Genomic DNA, 19,382 nt, shown 5'->3' on the forward strand with positions numbered 1-19,382 from the left:
AGTTGTATAATTGTACTATTTTGTGCATACCCACGAAGACCTCCAAAATGACCATAAAACAGTTTTTCTTTAAAACAATCTTTACAAAAACTAGACTATAACCTTGTAGTTCAAGTTAAATGCCATGTCATTAATTTCAACTCCTCACTATTTATTTTGTGTATTTGTCGTGACTCATAACGTTGAATGTTATGGTTCCAGTGTTTTAATAGAGTGCATTAGGGTGATTTTAACAGCTCGCTGCACAATTAATCATTAATGACATGGAGTCACTTGCCTTCATGCCCCTATGGATTCATGTCATGCTGCATTCAAGTAATGGCTGATTTGCTTTGGAACAAGTTGAGACTTTAGGTATTTTACAAGATACTTTTAAGATTAAGTCCAGCACTTGGATATATGTTATGTTGAAGTCAAGCAATTTGATATGTCGTATTTTTATGTCGCCTCTCTAACGCCCCGTCAAGACAGCAAGCATCTCAGACTTTTTTTTTTTACTTGTGCGTCTAACAGGGCAATAAATGTTTTGTTGAAAAATAAGAATCACATGAGAGAATTGTGAGTTCAGTTCTTATTGAGAAAAATCATGACTTACATTTTAACAATAATCATGCAGCCCTAAGATGGAATATCTTAAACAAACAAGAACAAAAAACAAGAACAGATATGGATCAGGTTTTTATTTAGAAAACATGCTGGTTAACCTGGGGACAGTCTTTAGAGACCATGAATGTGCTTTGCTGTATATACACACTCACTCTCTTTATTGATTTTTTTTTTTATCTAATCCTGCATAATCCACATTGTGCTGCTGTGTACCGGACTAGCACAATCACAAGGGGACACTGAGTGCTAAACCACCATGTTAGATGGTGGCCAGTTTGTGGAGGCCCTTGGCCGTCTAGGTTATCCTGGTGCATCATCACTGAAGGCCTCCGAGTTTGACTGGCTGTTTGAATGTGCCCCTGAGAACCTGCACTTCTTGCGCTTTGTCTGTCGGAGCCTCAACCGGAACAATGTTCTCACCACAGAGGAGGCGCATGCTTTTCAGGAGCTACAGAAGTCTGGCAAACCCCTTCTGGATGAATCAGCCTTGGACGAGGTCCTAAAAACTATTGGGACTTCAGATGGAAGCAGTGCAAACATCTTAGGAGCCTCTTCTTCATCTTCATCCTCCACATTTACCGCAGAAGGGGATGTTGCTATAGAGGACTTGGAGGCAGAGCTCCAGGCACTGCGTAAAGAGAAAGAACTGAAGCAACGACGCTATAACAGGTTGCAGGTCGTGGCCACATCCTGTGCGGATGTTGACCTACGACTCAATGCAGAGCTGGAGAGCGCTGCCTCTAAGCTAAAGGAGACTAGTGCTTCCATTGGAGCTGAGAATGCTGACACTAACGCTCTGTTACAAAACCTAATGGATGAGGTCAACAATCTGGCTTCATATCTCCCAGTTCAGGCAGAAACCAAGCAAAAAGGAGAACCAGTGGCCCCATCAAACTCTGCCATCTCCAAAAGTCCCACTTTCCTCCTCTCCCAGCTGTCTTTGGGTCCCTACTTACATCAAGAGGAGCTCAACACTAAAACACTGACTGCATTCACTCAGAAGCATTTCTTCCAGGGTATCTCAGACATTGTTGAGACTTCTTGCTCCGAGCGCTTCCAGGTCCTTGATCTCAGCTCTTGTGAAGATAGAGATGAAGACGATGATGAGCAGAAAGGGAGAGACTGGGAGGAGCGAGTGGTGGAGCGCAGAAGGACAGAGATGGCAAGACTTCAGTGGGCTCATATTGTGGCCCAGCACCAACTGATGCAGGCCATGGCAGAGGAGAAGAGTGTCGAGGCTGGACTGGACTGGCTCTCTGAGAAGTCTTTTCATACCAAGGTAAAGCAGCCATAACTGTAAACAGTATAAAACAGTATCACCATTCTTATTGTGTGCTCAGTTATTACTATTCTGGTCTCTTCTTAAACTCTCCTGCATATCTATGTCTTCACTCCACCAGAGCATTTCCACCTCCTCCTCACTGCATGTCCGTGAGGTTGTGTCCAGGAAGGAGCTGCAAATGGTGGAGGCTGAGCTGGAGGCTCTGCTCCATGGACCAGTACCTGCTGCCCTCAGGGAGTCAGGCAGACTGCTTAATGTTCCGGTTGTGAAGGGAGACCTGGCTCTGCAAGTGGCTAGGCAGGACTACTACACCTCCAGACAGGACCAGGTTAGTTTTCAATATCTTCCATTTCACTCGAATGAAAATTCAAATCTCATGCCAGTGTTTCCCCATCATTGCTTTGCAGGGACGTCTGCCCCCCACTAAGAGACCACTCACCCCACCTTGAAAGAAACAAAATATTTAGTTTTGTTCATGAATTCATGTTCAAACATTTTCCTCAGAGATTTTTATTTTGAAAATTTATTTTGAAAGTATGGCTTGTTTCATTCCTTCCTATCGCTACACTTTCTGTTAGGATTCTGCCGTAATCACAGAGTAGAAGTTGTCACACAGTACTGTCGAGCACATGTAGTGTTGTGGATTTCTATATTTGTTTTAAAAAGGCTTACAAACAAGAGCATCTTTCTGAGTTTTATTGTCACACTTGTAAGCGGGTGAGCACAATCATTAACAGACTGAGTTCACCTCTCAGGCAGTTATTTAGACTCACAAGCACAAAGATTGTACATACCTCAGTCAAAGACTCACTTGGCATTTCTTTTACTTAGTTATGTCCTTGGTGTAAAACTCAGTGTTCTACTTTTGGATGTCAAACATCTGGATATCCGCCACTAGCATCCTGTCAGTACACTCCTACATGTACACATCCTGTGGTTTTATAAAATAAGCTTTTAGCAGTCTGTGAACTCATGTACACAGGAAGAGGTAAAAGAAAACTGTGGATCATATAAGAATATTCACACATGATATAATACTGAGTAGATTAGGTTAACTGAGAATAACACACTGAATTTGGATAACATACTGTGTATGTATGTAATGTAACACAATAACTGGATTCTCTGTATTTCATGATGTTGCTTTGTCTTGTCAATGTTAGTAATAATAAAAATAATAATAACTTTATTTATATAGCACCTTTAAAAACTGAGGTTACAGAGTGCTTTGACAGACAAAGCAAAAGAGCAGCCAGGACACGCAAAATAACAACAGAAGGCCAAACAGGAGCAAGAAAAAGTTGGGTCAAAATCAAAAATCAAAAGACACTAAAACATAGTAAAACAATACAGAACATTAAGTGTATTTATTGAACCTGTGTAATGACTAATTTTTGAGGTCCAATAATGAGTAATAATGAGTAATTGGCCTGGGGATAAGCTAACCGGCTAGCCCATCTAGTGTGCCCTGTATTACTATGTTTTCAGTTAAACATGGTTACAGCAGCATTTGTTAAGTATTGACAGTCACACAGAAATTATTCTGATCTCATTTTGCAGTCCTGAAATTATTTTTAGCTTATCCTGCTATCACTAACAAGCCACAGATATGCAGTAAAGAGCAGTAATCCAACTGATTACTATCTCTGGCCAAAGCCCTTTAAGGGTGATATTCTTATTGGATAGATCTAACAAATTAACAATTTATCACAGGTAAAAATTGTTTTGATACCTCTGTCAGTCATCAGCCAGTCAGAATCATGCACCACCACCTCCTTGTCATTGTAAGACAGTGTGGAAATAGGAATCAACAGCAAGCATAAATTAAATGTAATTTTTTTCCCCTCCCAGGTAAGAGACTACCTACTCCGCCAGAAGGCTTCCTTTGACCTTGTGCACCTGGCTCAGGAGTACGAGTTGAGGAGGTGGAGGACTTGTCTGAAGCAGTTGGGAGAAGTAAACATGAGACTGGTCAAGGAAGGTGAAGCAGCAACCCTCAGAATCGAGTCCCTGGCGCACCCTGACCTGGCTATCAACTCCAGACCCAACCCTATTATCAGCTGCAAGGATGCAGCCTTCAGCAGGTAAGAAGACTCTGTACCTCAGATCTGTTTTAGAGCTAAAACTGATTTTTCTAAAAATGAGTTTATCCTCAATGTCAGCATTTTAGAAGCATGTGTGTTACAAATTCTTTCAAACAGTTTAAAATAATTGTACATTAAGGAATTATAATATATTTTCATTCTCATCTTTAGAAATATGAGACAAGAAAAGCTAAACAACAGTGTTGTATGCAACTCTTTCCTCAGACTGCTCCAGATCCTTGACCATGATTCAGACCACAGTCGATCAGAGCCTTTTCGGACATATGAAGCACTGGACCAGGCTGCTTTTGACCTTGCAGGCAACCTCCAGGTGACCCGAGAAGCCTTAGCTGGTGCAGGCCGTGAGCAGTACTACACAGCTGCTCGTTTTAATGGCGACTGTGAGGCACTCTACAGGGCGATGTACACAGAGTTCCAGCAGCTGGTTTTAGGGCCGCAGGTACGTCCAATGGCCATCTCTGACCAGCAGCTGCTCTGTCCCAATGCACAGGTGGGTTTGTTTCTTTTTATTCTATGTACAGTCATCTTGGTCGGTCATACAGAATGCGTTTCAGAAGCAATCCTTAATGTGAGTCAGTTGATTTTTAAATTACTCATCACTCTTGGTGAGGGAAGCTGGTAGCACAACATGCTTTTTCCTTTTGCACATTTTTCACATAATCACAATGTCAACACACATGTTGGGTGTAAAAGCACAGCTTGATAAATGGCTCAAGCTTGGCATGACACAAGCTTTAGTATCAGAAACAGTGTTGTGTGTATTTGTCCGCTGAACCCTGCCTGCTTGCTTGAGAATATTTATATTTTCTTAACACTCAACAGTTTTGTTTGAGTGAATCATTTTCAAGTTGCTCAGACATGTGCAACTGTATTTTTCTTTTTCCTTCAATGGGAACAGACAATGTTTTAATCAGAGCTGTAACAATTAGTTGACTAATTGTGAAATCAGTTGAAAGAAAATGAAATAATTTTGTAAAGAAATATTTTCTAGCAATTTCATTAATTAACTTGAAAAATTCTGTTATTAAATTGCTTATTTTTTATGTTTATGGTTATTAAAGCCAGCTATTTAGCAGTTCAGCTACCTCATAGTTTCCTATGTGTGTTCACATAGCCTGTTGTAACTTAGTTATTTGTTCATTTCTCATCCCTCTCTTCCTCTGTCTCTACAGGAGCTGATGTTGAAGCTGGTAGACATAGAGTCTCAGCTGCAGAGTTTGCAGCATGTAATGCAAGAAATCATGGGGGAGGTTAAGGCCAAGCGTTCTCAGCTGGAGCGCAATGCCCTCCTCAGGCGTGAGAGGGAGTTATACATCTACTTCCACTTGGATCCACGGCTGCTGCAGAAAGTAGTGGAAGATCTGGAGACCAAAATGGCTGCAAAGAGAGGGCAGCAGTAAAACCTGCCAGAATGAATGAGGAGAGCTTACAGCCAGCTCAACCTCAGAGTGCAGTTTCAGTGCCAAGGGATTCAATCTTTGTTATATAGTTTGAAGAGATCTGATCAGTACACTCTGTGCTTTCAGTTCAGGAGGTTTACTATCTAGGCCCTGCTCTGGTACAAAGTGGGCACCTTCACTTGGTTTGTGCAAGAGATGGAGGACAATCCCTCGAGTCTTGATTGACTCATCTTTGGGACAGCACTCAACAAAATTTGGTTGTATAAGGGCAGTGTTGCTTATATTATGATTATGATTAATTTGGATGTTTATTTCAAACTGTTATTTACCTAAACTAATCACAATGATTTGGAAATTGTGTCTTGTGTCTTGTGATGCTCTAAATGTCCTTTAAATAAATGAAAATATCATTATGGAGATATAGTTGTGAAAGCTTTTTTTTTTATTCAGGATTATTGCTATCTTTTTCTGGACTATAGTCTGCTGTGCAAAAGACTCTGATTAGTAAAATTCTGCATATTACTGGATGTGTTTCTGAGACGCCAGTTTAAACCAGGTCTGGCTCTAACTGACCAACTCTCCTCTTTTGTCCTGTTTAGGTCATTGACAGTTGAAGAGTCTAAGAGCCGCAGGTAGAGAGAGTAGCAGACACTCAGGGAGGACAGGGAGGAGATGGATCAGTCCAGCAGCAGTCTGTACTCACGACCTCTGTCCCAGGCAGCCCAGAAGATCCTGGCTGTTCTGCGGGCCCAGAGTCAACGTGCAAGCAGACACAACCACAACTACTACAATCACAGCCAAAGTCAGTTGCAGCAAAATCACAGAAAGCTTTACTTAAGCTTGTTACAGTATGTAGACCTTTTTCATGGCAGCCATACTGACATGATATAGTAAGGTAAACACAAGCATTACTAACGATACTAATTAAGTTTCCATTCCATTTAGCGTAACATGCACAATAGCAGCTCTGCGACTCTGCTAGACCTCAATGGAACAGAACTGTAATTAGGGATGACTATAAAATATTGGTAGTAAATGTTCGGTGTTGTTCTAGATTACTGCATGATATTTTTAGTCTTTTGTAGGTCCTGTAGATTTGAATAATTAAGCAAAACATGTCTACTCAATAAATCAGTCATGAAGTGCAAAATCCACATTTTTTAAATGATCAAACCTGATTTCTACATAATGAAATATTTTAAAATTTGCCTTTTTACTTTGTGCATATATACTTTCTGTCTTAGGATTCAACCAGTATGTTTTTCATTGTCAAAACTGATAACTGATATTTAGAACCAATCTAAATTTGCAGTAAAAAAGATACAATCTTGGTGTCAAAAACACAAACCTTAACACAACATTTTGATGAAATGCCTTTTAAACATATGTTTAATTGAACTGAACTTTCCAACATTACCTTAAAAAAAAGGGTTCAATAAAATAAACAAAATACCTCCCCAGAGTTTTATAACTAAAAAAACTAGAAAAATGTAGATTGGTTGAGAAATTTTCTGAAATGCCTACAGACAAAGAGAGACAGCTGGAGCTAAAGTAGTGCATTTTGAAATTAATTTATCTTATCTGCAGTTGGAAAAACAAACAAACAGATTATGATAAGTGTAAAATGCGTGCATATCAGATCTGACAATTGGCCAGACTGATAATGGGTCAAACCCTAATACGTATAAGGAGAAAACAAGGAGATGTAATATAGAATTGTCAGGTCATATTGGTTTCCTATATTTTAGTGCTCTGTCAGGAATTGCATTTAAGTTATTTTATATTTTATATATTTTGTTTCTAAGTTCTTGCCAGAGGGTTTATGTTTTTTTCTCCTTGGTTGTGTATGTAATAGTGCAGAGATATAATGGCAGCCAGAGGGAGCGTTTGGCTCAGAGCAGCTGGAGCATGAGTCAGGAGGAGAGCAAAGTTACAGACCGGTAAGCCAGATATGAAACCATGCACTTATGTTTATTTGGAGTACCTATCTTATTAATATCTTACTGCAGTCATAATAACTTTACTCATCTGAGCAGAAGCACCTTGGCCTACCAATTAACACCAGCAATTTAGTGCAGCATATTAATATAAACAAGTGCAAAATGGTGCCATAGTAGATGTAATTGTATGGGTTGGACTGTTTTGTAATAGGCCATAGTTAATGTTTATAAATGGATTTTATATACTCCTATATCCCAAATGTACTTGATCCAAGTGTAAAACAGAAAAAGTAAAAGAAATCCCTTTGTCAATGTTATGGTTCAGGCCCCAGCTGTCCTCTTTCGCCACCTCCTACCCCAACTCTTCCAACCAGTGCCAGAGCTCTCAGACCTCAGCCTGCTATCAGTCCTTGCAGACACCAGACTGCTCCCCGTCATCTCAGGCCTCCTCCTGTTCCTCCTCCTGCTGGGATTCTTCACTCCAAACGCAGGCGCCTGAGGCCGAAGCTTATTATCAGTGCTCACAGATTTATTCCCACAGAAAGTACTCTGAACCCCCCACTTACCGCTCCAGCCAGTCTCTGTCTTTCACTCAACATGAGGTGGCTGAGACAGCAGCGTCTTTGTCCCACAAAGACAGATACACCCTGTCCACTCAAATGCCAGAAAAACTTTTTGAACATGAAGCTACACCATGGAGAATGTAAGTAGAAAGGAGAATAGGGATAGTGTTTTATGATTAATATCATTGTTAAGTGTATTTTATGTGTTCAGACATTTTTAGGGGTTAAGAGAACATTTCCCTTTAAGATTCTTATACTGTGTAACTTTGGTTAGAGGGACAGTTAACCCCAAAAATACGTATTTTTCCTCTGACCTGCAGTGCTACTTATCCATGTGAATTGTTTTGGTGTGAGTTGCTGGGGTTTGGAGATATCAGCTGTAGTGATGTCTGCCTTCCATTGAACTAATAGAACTAGCTGGCAATTGGCTTGTAATGCTCAAGGTGGCAAAAACAAGCAAAAAACATTTGAACTTGACACCAGCTCTGTGCAGAAGGATGCGCACGAATCTGTTACTCAGGAAAGCACAAACAATTTGATGGAAACATATTCTTCTATCCGAAGTTTCCATTTGTTACTCAGAAATCGCACCATGCTTACCTCAGCATAGTTCAAAAAGGTTGCATCAACCTTAATCAAGCGCTGATTTAATTCATTAAGACTGTTTCCTTCATCTGAATAATATTTTATATATTTGTATATCTTTACTGTAGAGTTTTTATTTCCGATGCAAACCAGAATTTTACAATTTAAAAGAAAGTCTTTTTTCAGTGCCTGATTTCTCAATATCCCCCACTTAAAATGGAGGTGGTGATAGTGTGTGTGTGTGTGTGTGTGTGTGTGTGTGTGTGTGTGCGCTGAGAGAAGCAAAACACATTTTTAGCTGATATTACCACAACTCTGCCACTCACACCAAAACAATCTAGATGGATAAATATCTCTACAGGAAAGGAAAAATATGTATTTTTGATTTTGGGGTTAACTGTCCATTTAACACAAATGAAAGTAGCTTGATGTTTAGCATATTGTTGCTTGATTTGTGAATGAAAAGCATGCATTATAAATTTAGCACAGTCTGTCTTTCACTCACAGCTCCACTGAAGAAATCAGGCCGTCTTGCATCCATGCTTCCTCTCCAGACAACGAGGTTCCTGATGAGGTATTGTTCCCCACAATGGAACAACGTAATCGAAAGGAGCTATCTTTACCTTCTCACCCAGTTTCATCGTGCCTTAAAATAAGTGACAATATTGATGCCACATCAGGTACACAGAAAAAAATGAATGTTACAGAGAGCTGGAACATCCCTAGAAATGAACTTGAAGACCCTGTAGGTTCGGACAGTCAAGCAAAGTGGAAGCTTCCTCTATCTGACCCCAGTGAAGGGGCTACTAGTGGAGGAGAACACCGAGGCACATTACATCAGCAAGCAGAGTCTGAAACAATCAAAACTGGAGGGATACATGTCCTACTCAGTGAGTCTGAAACAACACAGGAGACCCGCTGTGATGCACATTCTCCAAAGTCAATGAGAAATCTAGACGGAGAGGAAGGGATGGAACTTATAGTAGATTCAGAAAATATAACTGAGGCAGGTATGGGGCAAACATCAAATATAGAGCATAAAATTCAGGATAGAGTAAATGGAGAACCTATGGATGCAGTCCTGCTCAATGAGAAAGGATCAGCCCTTGAAATTGGAGGGATTAAACTCCTAGGAAACAATAAGAACACTAGTTTGGAGAGGACTTTGATGTTATTTGCAACCACTATGGAAAAAATCTCTGACTGTGACACTGAAGGAAAAAATCTTGTTAATACACCTGAAATCAAGGAAGTTGAGCATCTGCCTGAGAGTGAGAATAAAGAGATATCAGTGGGATGTCATGCTCTCAGTACAAACAAGATTTTAATATCTTCAGAAAGGGGAGACCGCTGCCAAGCTGAAAACACTCAGGACATTAAGAACCTCACAGAAAACTCACTGGTGCAGCGTGAGGCCAAATCAGTCTTGGGTGAAAACACATCTGATAACCTAAAGCGAGCCACAGAGGACAGAATAGATATGATGGAGATCAGATTGAAAGTGGAAACAGAGATCAGGTCAAAGGCAGGCATTGACACAAACACTGAAGAGAAGATGAAGATAGAACTGCACCTTTGTTCTGACGTCCAACTAACAGAGAAACAGTGTGAGACACACTACAGAGAAGTGAATGAGTCAGGAGAGAGTGGGAAAGACAGAGGTGACTCATTGATGCCACCTGTTGATGGTGATGAGTGCGCATCTACAGGTAAGTACATGATAGGCCTCATTTGTAATACATCTGTTTCTTTTTCCTTTTCTAAAGCTTGCACATGTAGTATTTGTTTTCATTTGCCTGAATTCAAGCCAGCAGATACACCTTCAGTTTATGTGTGACATTAGATTTAGCTTTTGAAATGATACAGAAAATATTTAAAAAATCCACATGATACTGTTATGTTTAGGTCATCATGAATCTCAGCTTTTAATTTGGTGGTGACTACAGATTATGCACATTTCACAATGTTTTAATCTCACCCTACTGTGACTGAACTGTTGCAAAAATATGCAGTTTACGTCATTTACCAGTAGAGAGTGCTAGAACATTTTTCTATATGTTGCACTTTAACCAACTGCAGGAGCAATTGCTTACCAACAATACATAGCAGCATCACTTTTTGTTGTCGGATAACCACATGTAAAAATCACTAAGCCATTTTGTCTCTTTAAACAACACAGGCAGAATTAAAGGAATAGTTCCAGTTGTTTGAAGGGGGGTTGTGTGAGGTACTTATCCACAGTCACTGTATTATCTCCACAGTCACTGTATTACCTACAGTAGATGGTGATTGACCAGTATCATTGTAGGAAACAGTTAAAATGTATTTAAGCTTCATAAGGAAAGGCTCGCATTTTTCAGGTAATAAATGCAATTATTCTTTAAATATATGTGCCCTGTTAGAAATTTTTTTGCTGTCTGAAAACAAGGTAAAGCAGTGAAAAATATTCTAAATATAGTGTATACTTAAATTAATGTTTGTTATATGTTTATTTTTCTGTGGCTAAAATATGTTTTTGCTGCTGACCCTGTCCATAACAGTACATTGCTTAGCTTCCTACACCAGTACTCCTGCTGCCTCTTCAAACTGCAAGCATGCTGACCGACACCTACTGGAAGTTAATGCGCTGACTATGGATAAGTACCTCATACAGCCCCACTACAAATAATCCAAAAGTTCCCTTTAAGTGCTGTTTCAGATTGAGGATATGGAACCAGCAAATATGCTATTACAGCACAAAAGTCTATAAAGCCTCACTTTAACTCAAGGTGTATATAATTCTCACAGGAATAAATAAATTGAAATTGAAAAACTTGTGGGGACTTTTTTACTAGTTCAGGAAATCAGTACTAGGGGGTGCCAACGTATTTCAAGTAGTGTCACATTCCTGCTAGTGGCTTTCTGCCATTTTTCTTTCATCAGAGTGGTGGCGATGACAGAGCAGTGCTGAGGCGACTCAGCACTGACAAGGGATGTTGTGTGCCTGCTCACATTACAGCTGCGGGACGGGAGCTTGAGTCTCAGCTGCTGAGACAATGCTGAGTCTCACAGAAACACACACTCAACAACACACGCACAAACAAGTCGCAAGATCTGTTGTAACAAAATGTCAGTTCGATCTTAGTTGGGATTTCTGGTGTTGGCTGACCTTGTCGTGTCACACAATGCTGACGTCTCACAAATGCACCATGAAAGCGCTCATACATGCAAAAACATGCTTATGTAACAGAGTGGATTTATTGATTGAGGATGTGTTGGAAAAGTGATGATGTGATAGAAATGCTCTCACCTCCTCCCCACTCAGAGGACTCAGGTGGAGAAAGTGGTTCCATGCCAACATCTTCCCAGAAGTGCAGGGCAAAAACGTCAGGGTTCAGAGCTCCCCGTCTCCATGGGAACCACCAGCACCATGACAACATACAAGTGAGTGTCTATGAAACAAGTTTGTAAGATTATCAACACTGTATTACACGACAGCTAAACTTTACTCAAGACTATTTTAGAACTTTTTTCCTCAATATAATGATAATTTTGTCCTTTAACAAAGTCCAACAAGAGATTTTGTTTGGGGCACTCTCTGAGATTTGTTTACTTGTCTTTTTGTACAGAATACTGATGTGGCTTTATTTTTCCCTCTCACTGTCTGTCTCCCATTCTGCCTCTGTAATCCCTGAAGGCAAAGGCAACAGTGTGTACAGCAGCAACACACTCCTGAAATTTAAATAGCTGCTTTCAAAAGGATTAGGCTTCTATTTCCCCGATGCACACTGAAATCAATCTGGCTTGTATGAAACGGGGGTGCCAATAGCAGTATTGCAGCATGCTGACAAGTGATAGCTCCCCAAAGAGTTGTGAAATAAATAAAAAAAAGTCCTGATGAAGTAGTCCACGATACATATTGTGGAAAAAGCAAAGAGAACCATAAAGGGAGGAAGGGAGTTGGAGAGATAAAAGGATGGTGGCTGAGAGAGAGAGAGGTGTGGGACTTAACTGTATGCAACAATCAATAGCAAACACGAGTCCGTTCTCCTTCTCTCCCCTCATTCACTCCGTTGCACCCAGTACTGGGCTACGGGCCACAGCCTGCCTCAGTTTTCTATCTTTATCCTGTAGCACAGCACCCTTGGGGGGGGGGGGGGGGGGTTTCATGACTTTGTCAGCAGGAAAACGGGTTGTGTTTACAGGGAAATGAGGAAGACTCTCCTCAGGGAGCTGAATCACAGGAATTCCTACCTACCTACCGTGCGCTCTGCAGAATTGTGTACATGCACAAACTCACACATCTTACTTAATCTTACCTAGATTTCAGAGAACACAAGTGCATGTACACACACGTTGCCTTTGCATAAACAGAGATGGAAGTTACGGGTATGAATAATGGAGATGTTTTTAAGATGCTGCAAAGGTTACAGGGAGGTTAGGGTGTACTTTTGGGAGATCAGACTCAAATTTCTGTCCATCTGGTTTCTCACCTCTTTTTTACCACCTTGCTTTTTCTCATCCTCCCACTTCTCCGCTGGCTTCTATTGGACCTGAGGGCATCACTTTGTGTTGAAAAGCTGTAGGGGCATAAGGGCTCAGATGAAAAAAAACAGTTTTATGTCTTCAACATATGCAATTTTCAGCAATATAGTGGGGGATCAGTATCAAAGTAGATAATTATGGTGTGTCTGAAAAAAATGCAGTATAACATAAGTACATATCAAAAAGGCTACTACAGAGTTGACAATACAAAAATATTCAGCATAAAGTGCACAACATCAACAGCTGCAACATCGAGTAATGCCAGTATCACATCTAGAGACATCTGAAAGAATCAGCTTTACCTTAAGATGTGAAATTAAACTGCCTTTTAGTTATGATGCTGCTTACTCTAGGAGTAGAGAGACTGAGAGTCAAGTCATCCAATTATGACTCATTGTATGTAGAGTCTATGATCAGAACTATGTCTGATCAATGGTCTGTTCCTCATAGCAACAGTCTGTTATACATAACACCAGTCTACTATTTAGAAAAAACAGACCTTAGGATGCTGTAATTGACCAATCAGAATCAAGTATTTACAAAGCTGTCTAATGATGTGCAAATGAACAGTTACCTAAATGTTCTTTGTGGATGCTATTTTAAAACATTTTTTTTTTAAAAGTTATGTTTTTAAAAGTGTCAGGACAAAATCGGTCAGGTCAGGCATCCCAGTGGAAATGACACCCATGATAGGAACATTTTTATTGGGTTACTGTCATATTTTATATTTTGGCAATATAGGTGCTTTTCTATCAAACCAAGTTTATTTATTTTGGCCTCTATCAATTGTAGCTCTCATAGAGCTTAAAATACAGTACTGAACTCACTGTGTCACATATCATGTTTTACATTACACATATAAAGCACAGACCATATATACTTAATATATTCATACATAGTGTATGTGCTACATATGTAATCTGTCAGATTAGTTCATTGAACTAATTCTAATCTAAGTAGATGGTGTCAAATATTTATTGTCACCCAGCCAACGCAAGCTTTTTCTTCATGAAAAATAAATAAGTGTGACTGAGTGACATTACTTCAGGCATGCTGTCAGACAGACAGTGTCTTCGCAGTCTTTGTTTTGTCTGGGACACAGCGCTGAGGGCTGAATGTGTGTCTCCTTTTTTCTTTCTCCTGCTTGTTTGGCTTCCCTTTCTTCTTCGGTTTTGTTGCTCACTTGTTTACTTTCTCAGCTTTCATTCTCCCTTTCACAAATTTTGTATTATCCAACTAGATACAGATCATGAATGAGAGTGACTCAATAATGCATGTATTCTTCTCTGTTAAAGTTAATTATGAGCAGCTAAAGAATTTAACATCATTCAACTGATTTTCCAAACAGATTTGCTGCTATGTATTGATTTTGTCTGTAACAAAACTAATACAGACAATGAGAGTCTGTTTTCAAATGCCTTGTGAAGTTGCAGAATGAGTCCTTCTGAATCTATTCTTGCCTCTCCTGTTCTGTCTGCTTCACCTTTTCTGCTCTGGAGACTGCTAATGGAGGTATCAGCTCAAGCGTGGCACTGGCCCCAACAAGCACCTTTGCTGCTGGGCAAAGCTCTTCCTCGGCACAGGACCTGGCCTCATCTGTTATAAAAGCAAGCAGAAAACTGAAAAATGCCAATCTCCCTACTTCCCTAAATCATTCACATCATCTTTCTCTGATCCCTTCGTTCCAGTTAAAGAGGAAGCACGAAGAGCTTCAGCACCAAGATGCTCACCCTCCTCCTAAAATCTACCTAACCAGGCGTCCTTCAAAATGGAAGCCACCTCATTGCTCCCAAGAAAAGGCAGGGGAGGGAGGAGTTAATGAGTTGAGGACAGCCAGGTGCAAAACTCCCCACCCTGAACTCCCAGCTACGCTCTCAGATTCAAAGACTTCACATGAAACAGGAATAGTTTTAGAGACACATAAAGACCCACCTGCCTCAAAGCAAATTCGACAAATTCGTCATAGTAAGGTGGAAGAAAGGTGCTGTGAATCTGCTTCCAAACACACCCCATCCTCTGTGACCTGCAAACCTCTTAAGCATAAACAGGCCAAATGTGGGCCTGACCAGAGAACAAATGGGCCAAAGATATCCCATGAGGGGGCTAAATGTGGTGATCCCCAGAACCAATCCAAAGCTGGCTGTCTGACTGCAACCCTGACATCTGATCCCAGAGTAAAGGATTCTGGGAAGATGAATCCAGATGAGAAATTGCAAATGCTTGAGAAGGCTGGGAAGGCCAAGGCACTGGTGCTGACCTTGGTGTATAGAGATGGAACAACTCAGTTAGACCCAGAACAGGTGAACAAAACTGTGTGAGAAATATTGAGCTTTCACATACTGGAAATAAGATGAAAAAATAAGCTCAAGTTATATTGAAAATTTTAAATTAATTTATTCAGTTTCATTTTGCATCTCTCTGCAAAACTCTACAGCTGGGTTGGGTTGCACCAAAACAGATTAATTTAATAAAAGATTAAATCTAATCAGAGTTTACCAAAAAAAGAGAGAATGAAAATGCACAACTAGCCTCTGTTTAGTAAATCCAAAGATATTAAACTTAAATTAAATAGAGCTGAATCTATGTGGTGATGTCTTACCAAAATTAAAATAAACAAAAAGATAAATAAATTTGACTATTGTCAATGGTTGCTAGTTAGCTAAGAAGTTAACAAATCATTGTTTTCAGGCTAGCTGAAAAGTTAAAAAAGTGACATTGTTTGCTAGCTAGCTAAAAGGTTTCTCACTATGGCCTGGCAGAGAAGATCTAATTTCCCCTCCTTTGAGAAAAACCTGCAAAATAAATTAAGTAAAATAGTCAGATAATAGTAGATTAAAAAACTGAAACAGTAATACAGTAAGGAAAAAAGGGACTACTTGGCAGCAACTGGCAGACAGTTTTAATGGATTAAGTAGTGGAAAAAAAGAGGAGACGCATCCTAAAACTCAACTGGTTTGAGTCTGTCCCTTAACTTTCTTCAAGGAGCATGATTATTTTGTTTAATCCATCACAAAAAACAGCTATTTTAAAAGTTAAACCTCCTCAAGCGTAAGTTTAAAGTCCATACTGGACCACAGTTTAAGTTGGAGTTTAAAGTTTAGGTGCAACAAAATTAAATTTAATCTCTGTTTAGGCTAAAAACTAAACTCAGGTTTACAGAGAGGTTTAAATTGAATCTTTTTTTCATTTGAAGATAGTTTTAAAGTTTGATGCAACATAATTTAAAGTTAATCCCTCATTTAATCTTGTTTATAAAATAACCATTGTTGGTGCAACCCAGCCTTGGTGTCCCAGCTGTTATAAGGTTAATGTAAACTGCTCACTCCTGTGGCTTACAGCTTCATTAACCGTCTGCTTGTTTTAATTTTCCTCTCTGGTCCTTGATGCAGAAGCTCACTCCACCCGTGTGTGGCCTCCTCGTGCTGATGAAGAACAACCTCGACTGCAGCACACCTGAGGACTTGCTCGGGCCAAATGACAGTCTGGTCTACTTAAAACTAGAGCACACACCTGCATCTGCCCAGCAACACACACACCAGTGCCAGGAGCTCTTCACTAGATCTGTGTGAGTGTGTGCAAGTGTATAAGAAAGATATGAGAGTGAATAACATGATGAGTGTGAATTTTAAGTCTGAGTTTATGATTTGTCTATTTGTACCTTTGCATCCATTAAGAGTGGCTTGTCTGTGTTAGTGTTTTATACTTATTTAGTTTTAAAAGAGGAGTATTTAGGTGTGTGTGTGTGTGTGTGTGTGTCCCTTAGAGATATGCTGCTACAGGTGCTATCAAGCTCTCAACTGGTGGTGTGCTACAAAGCCAAGGATTTGCTTCGTACAGCTCTGCAGTTCTACAAGCAAGACCTCAGCTGGAAACAAGGCAGAGCACACATACATAAATACACAATAAAACACTTTTCAACAAAACAAAAAGACAACAGTTCAGAAACTTTGTAGTTTCATCCTTCATAAACAACAGCAGCTGTCGGCTTAAATTATGTTGATTATAATGGATTTCAGTAGTGACAAGATGTGCTGTGATCTCCAAAAATGTGTTGCTAATCTGTCATCAGTGAACAGTACAGCATATTGAATACTACTCAGTATAATAAAGAGCTGATTTCTTTCTCCAGTGGCAGGCTGTCGTATCCAGGACCCACAGGTGTCTGGGTGGCTACTAGATCCTGCAAATCCCTCCTCTTGCTACCAGGACCTTCTCAATAAGCACTGCAAAACACCCCGTTCAACACCTGCCCTGGGTACCAAGAAGGTTAGTTAAGATGTAAAGTTATGGATTTAAAGTCAGAAATTTTCCCCTTTAGACATCAGGGTCGCCTACAGCATAAATCTTTGGAGCTGGTGGGGTTTCAGTGTCTTCAGTGAAGGACAGTATGGTGGACAGTTTCACCTACTTCCAAGGTGCACCGTGAAGGGAAAAAGACTAAAGAGGTCAAACTCCAGCAGCACTTGTTGTTAAACAACTTTATTATTAGACCAACACATTTTGGCTTGTTGCCTTTTTCAGGGTCATCGTGCAAAAAAACGTTTAAATAGGGTAGGTATGAAACAAAAAAATAAAAACGGTGAAAAAGTATAGAAGACAGTCAGTCATACATCCACAGATATATCAGACATTAGGGAACCGATGAATATGGGTTTGTGTATGGTCATTTGATTGAGGCACTAAACCTCTCTCTGTTTGTCTCAGGTTTCTCAGATCATCTCAGGTCTCTGTTTGCTCTACTGGCTTAACATGGAGTTGTGCTCTAAACTGCAGGTTAGGTGATATGCACTCACATACATTGACCTTTACATACAGTATATTGCACACAACACATTACCTGACCTGACTGTATGTGTGTGTAGAACCAGGGGCTGTGGGAGCTGTACTCAGACATGGAGCTGAACATGATCCCTGTTCTGGCAGGTGAGGACCACTTGCTCCTCGCATTTTTCCCACTAGACACTGAGCAGTAATGGCTTATTATGGCCATTGTAGGAAAAGAAAAAATGCTGAGATTAAAATAGTAAATTTACAGGAAAAAAACTAATTTCTCCAACATTAAAGTGGTAATTTTAGGAGAAAAAAAAATCAAATTAAAGAGCAAAAAATTTGTCTGAGATCATTAAGTCATAAATTTGTGAGAAGAAAATAACATTATATGAGATCAGACTCACAACTTTAAGAGAAAAGACTTGAATATTCTGTGAGATTATGAAGTCATAAATGTGTGAAAGAAAACTCAGAAAAATAGTGGGGTGTTTTGTTAAGAAACCACATTCCTTTTCTTTGACACTGCTGCTTAATGTATTTTATGCTTGCAGTGGATTGATAAAGTGCAAACACATTTGTATTAGACTACATTAGCATTAGTACCAGTACTGACTGGTATTTGGTTCATACTCAGAGTATGTTTAGGCCGTGACTAAGTTATATTACTAAAAAGCATTGTCACTACTCTAATTTAGTCAATTCAAAACTTAAAGAAACTTGATCACCCATATTTATATGTTTTCTTTATATTAAAATCAGGTTTCTCCTGCCATACTTTCTACATATTTTCTCTATCAGATCCTGTGAATCATAAATATTTGTCTTGTTTCAGCCATGGAGAGCCATCACATTCATGTGGACAAAGAAGCTCTAAAGAGAACTTCAGACCTGCTGGGGGTAAGGCAGAACATCAGACATTGAATTCACAGTTCACTCCAAAATCAGAAATACATATTTTCCCCTGGCCTGTAGTGCTATTTATCCATCTACAACTGTAGACTGATTTGGTGTGAGATTTGGAGATACTGGTCGTAGAGATGTCTTCAGAAATCATGACCAGGTTACTCAAGACAATCCATAGACCTTTTTTGTGAGCAGTTTCATGTGGAAAGTACGTTCTTTCTACCATACTCCCATTGTATCTGAGAAAAGGCAGACATCTGTACGGCTCCAAAACTCTGCAACTCACACCAAAACAGTCTAGATGGCAAAATGATACTATAGGCCAGAGAAAAGATATGTACTTTTGATTTTGGTGTGAACAGTCCCTTTTAGGCTCATGTTTTTTAAAGTTTCTATGTTACTGTTATTGACAAATAGACCGGAACGGTTTGACTACAAGAGAAGGTTTTCATATGGCCGCTGGCAGAGTAGACAAACTTATCTCTCACAGCCAGGAGTTATCAGCGTTTGCCTCATGGCTAATGTTAATTTCCCACCAGAGCACAACAATGGACCAGGAGCAGTGTACACAAATATAAATTCTGCTCAGTGTGTTTAAAGATAGACAGGCAAGTAATTTAATTTACTTCTATTTCACTGCCTTGTTTTGAGTGAAATACTGCAGCAGCACAGGGGTGAACGAGTTGCAAACAAACTTGGGTTCT

At 39.8% G+C, this 19,382-nt stretch overlaps 2 protein-coding genes across 3 annotated transcripts in view; both read left to right on the plus strand.

The window, feature by feature from the left end:
- The first annotated feature begins 773 nt into the window (after positions 1 to 773).
- Positions 774 to 5,807, plus strand: haus3 (HAUS augmin-like complex, subunit 3). Of its 2 annotated transcripts, none has more exons than XM_084712547.1 (5): positions 774 to 1,885; positions 2,007 to 2,216; positions 3,740 to 3,972; positions 4,198 to 4,432; positions 5,166 to 5,807. In XM_084712547.1, the coding sequence occupies exons 1-5, from the start codon at positions 863 to 865 to the stop codon at positions 5,391 to 5,393; spliced, it is 1,929 nt and encodes a 642-aa protein (XP_084568673.1). In that variant the 5' UTR covers positions 774 to 862; the 3' UTR covers positions 5,394 to 5,807. The 2 variants fall into 2 exon arrangements, with proteins under 2 accessions (XP_084568673.1, XP_084568672.1); XM_084712546.1 differs by having other exon boundaries at positions 776 to 1,885; positions 4,198 to 4,483.
- A 91-nt stretch (positions 5,808 to 5,898) lies between these two features.
- Positions 5,899 to 19,382, plus strand: part of poln (polymerase (DNA directed) nu) — a 70,021-nt gene continuing 56,537 nt past the window's right edge. Inside the window, exons 1-12 of the mRNA XM_084713135.1 lie at positions 5,899 to 6,195; positions 7,249 to 7,333; positions 7,659 to 8,036; positions 8,989 to 10,176; positions 11,745 to 11,904; positions 14,694 to 15,305; positions 16,395 to 16,570; positions 16,769 to 16,881; positions 17,135 to 17,271; positions 17,710 to 17,778; positions 17,868 to 17,928; positions 18,608 to 18,672. Coding sequence (XP_084569261.1) covers positions 6,066 to 6,195; positions 7,249 to 7,333; positions 7,659 to 8,036; positions 8,989 to 10,176; positions 11,745 to 11,904; positions 14,694 to 15,305; positions 16,395 to 16,570; positions 16,769 to 16,881; positions 17,135 to 17,271; positions 17,710 to 17,778; positions 17,868 to 17,928; positions 18,608 to 18,672 — 3,174 coding nt within the window. The 5' untranslated portion in view covers positions 5,899 to 6,065. The remainder of the gene's footprint in view (positions 6,196 to 7,248; positions 7,334 to 7,658; positions 8,037 to 8,988; positions 10,177 to 11,744; positions 11,905 to 14,693; positions 15,306 to 16,394; positions 16,571 to 16,768; positions 16,882 to 17,134; positions 17,272 to 17,709; positions 17,779 to 17,867; positions 17,929 to 18,607; positions 18,673 to 19,382) is intronic.

Source organism: Lutjanus erythropterus, chromosome 23, assembly GCF_056507025.1.
Source record: "Lutjanus erythropterus isolate fLutEry1 chromosome 23, fLutEry1.hap2, whole genome shotgun sequence".
Taxonomy (NCBI): Eukaryota; Metazoa; Chordata; class Actinopteri; order Lutjaniformes; family Lutjanidae; genus Lutjanus; species Lutjanus erythropterus.

What these genes read in the sequence shown, in the direction of transcription:
- haus3 (XM_084712546.1), top strand. Translation starts at nt 863, where the DNA reads ATGTTAGATGGTGGCCAGTTTGTGGAGGCCCTTGGCCGTCTAGGTTAT. An exon ending in AAGGATGCAGCCTTCAGCAG is followed by an intron (nt 3,973 to 4,197) that starts GTAAGAAGACTC and finishes CTCTTTCCTCAG; the next exon opens with ACTGCTCCAGATCCTTGACC. An exon ending in TGCTCTGTCCCAATGCACAG is followed by an intron (nt 4,484 to 5,165) that starts GTGGGTTTGTTT and finishes CTGTCTCTACAG; the next exon opens with GAGCTGATGTTGAAGCTGGT.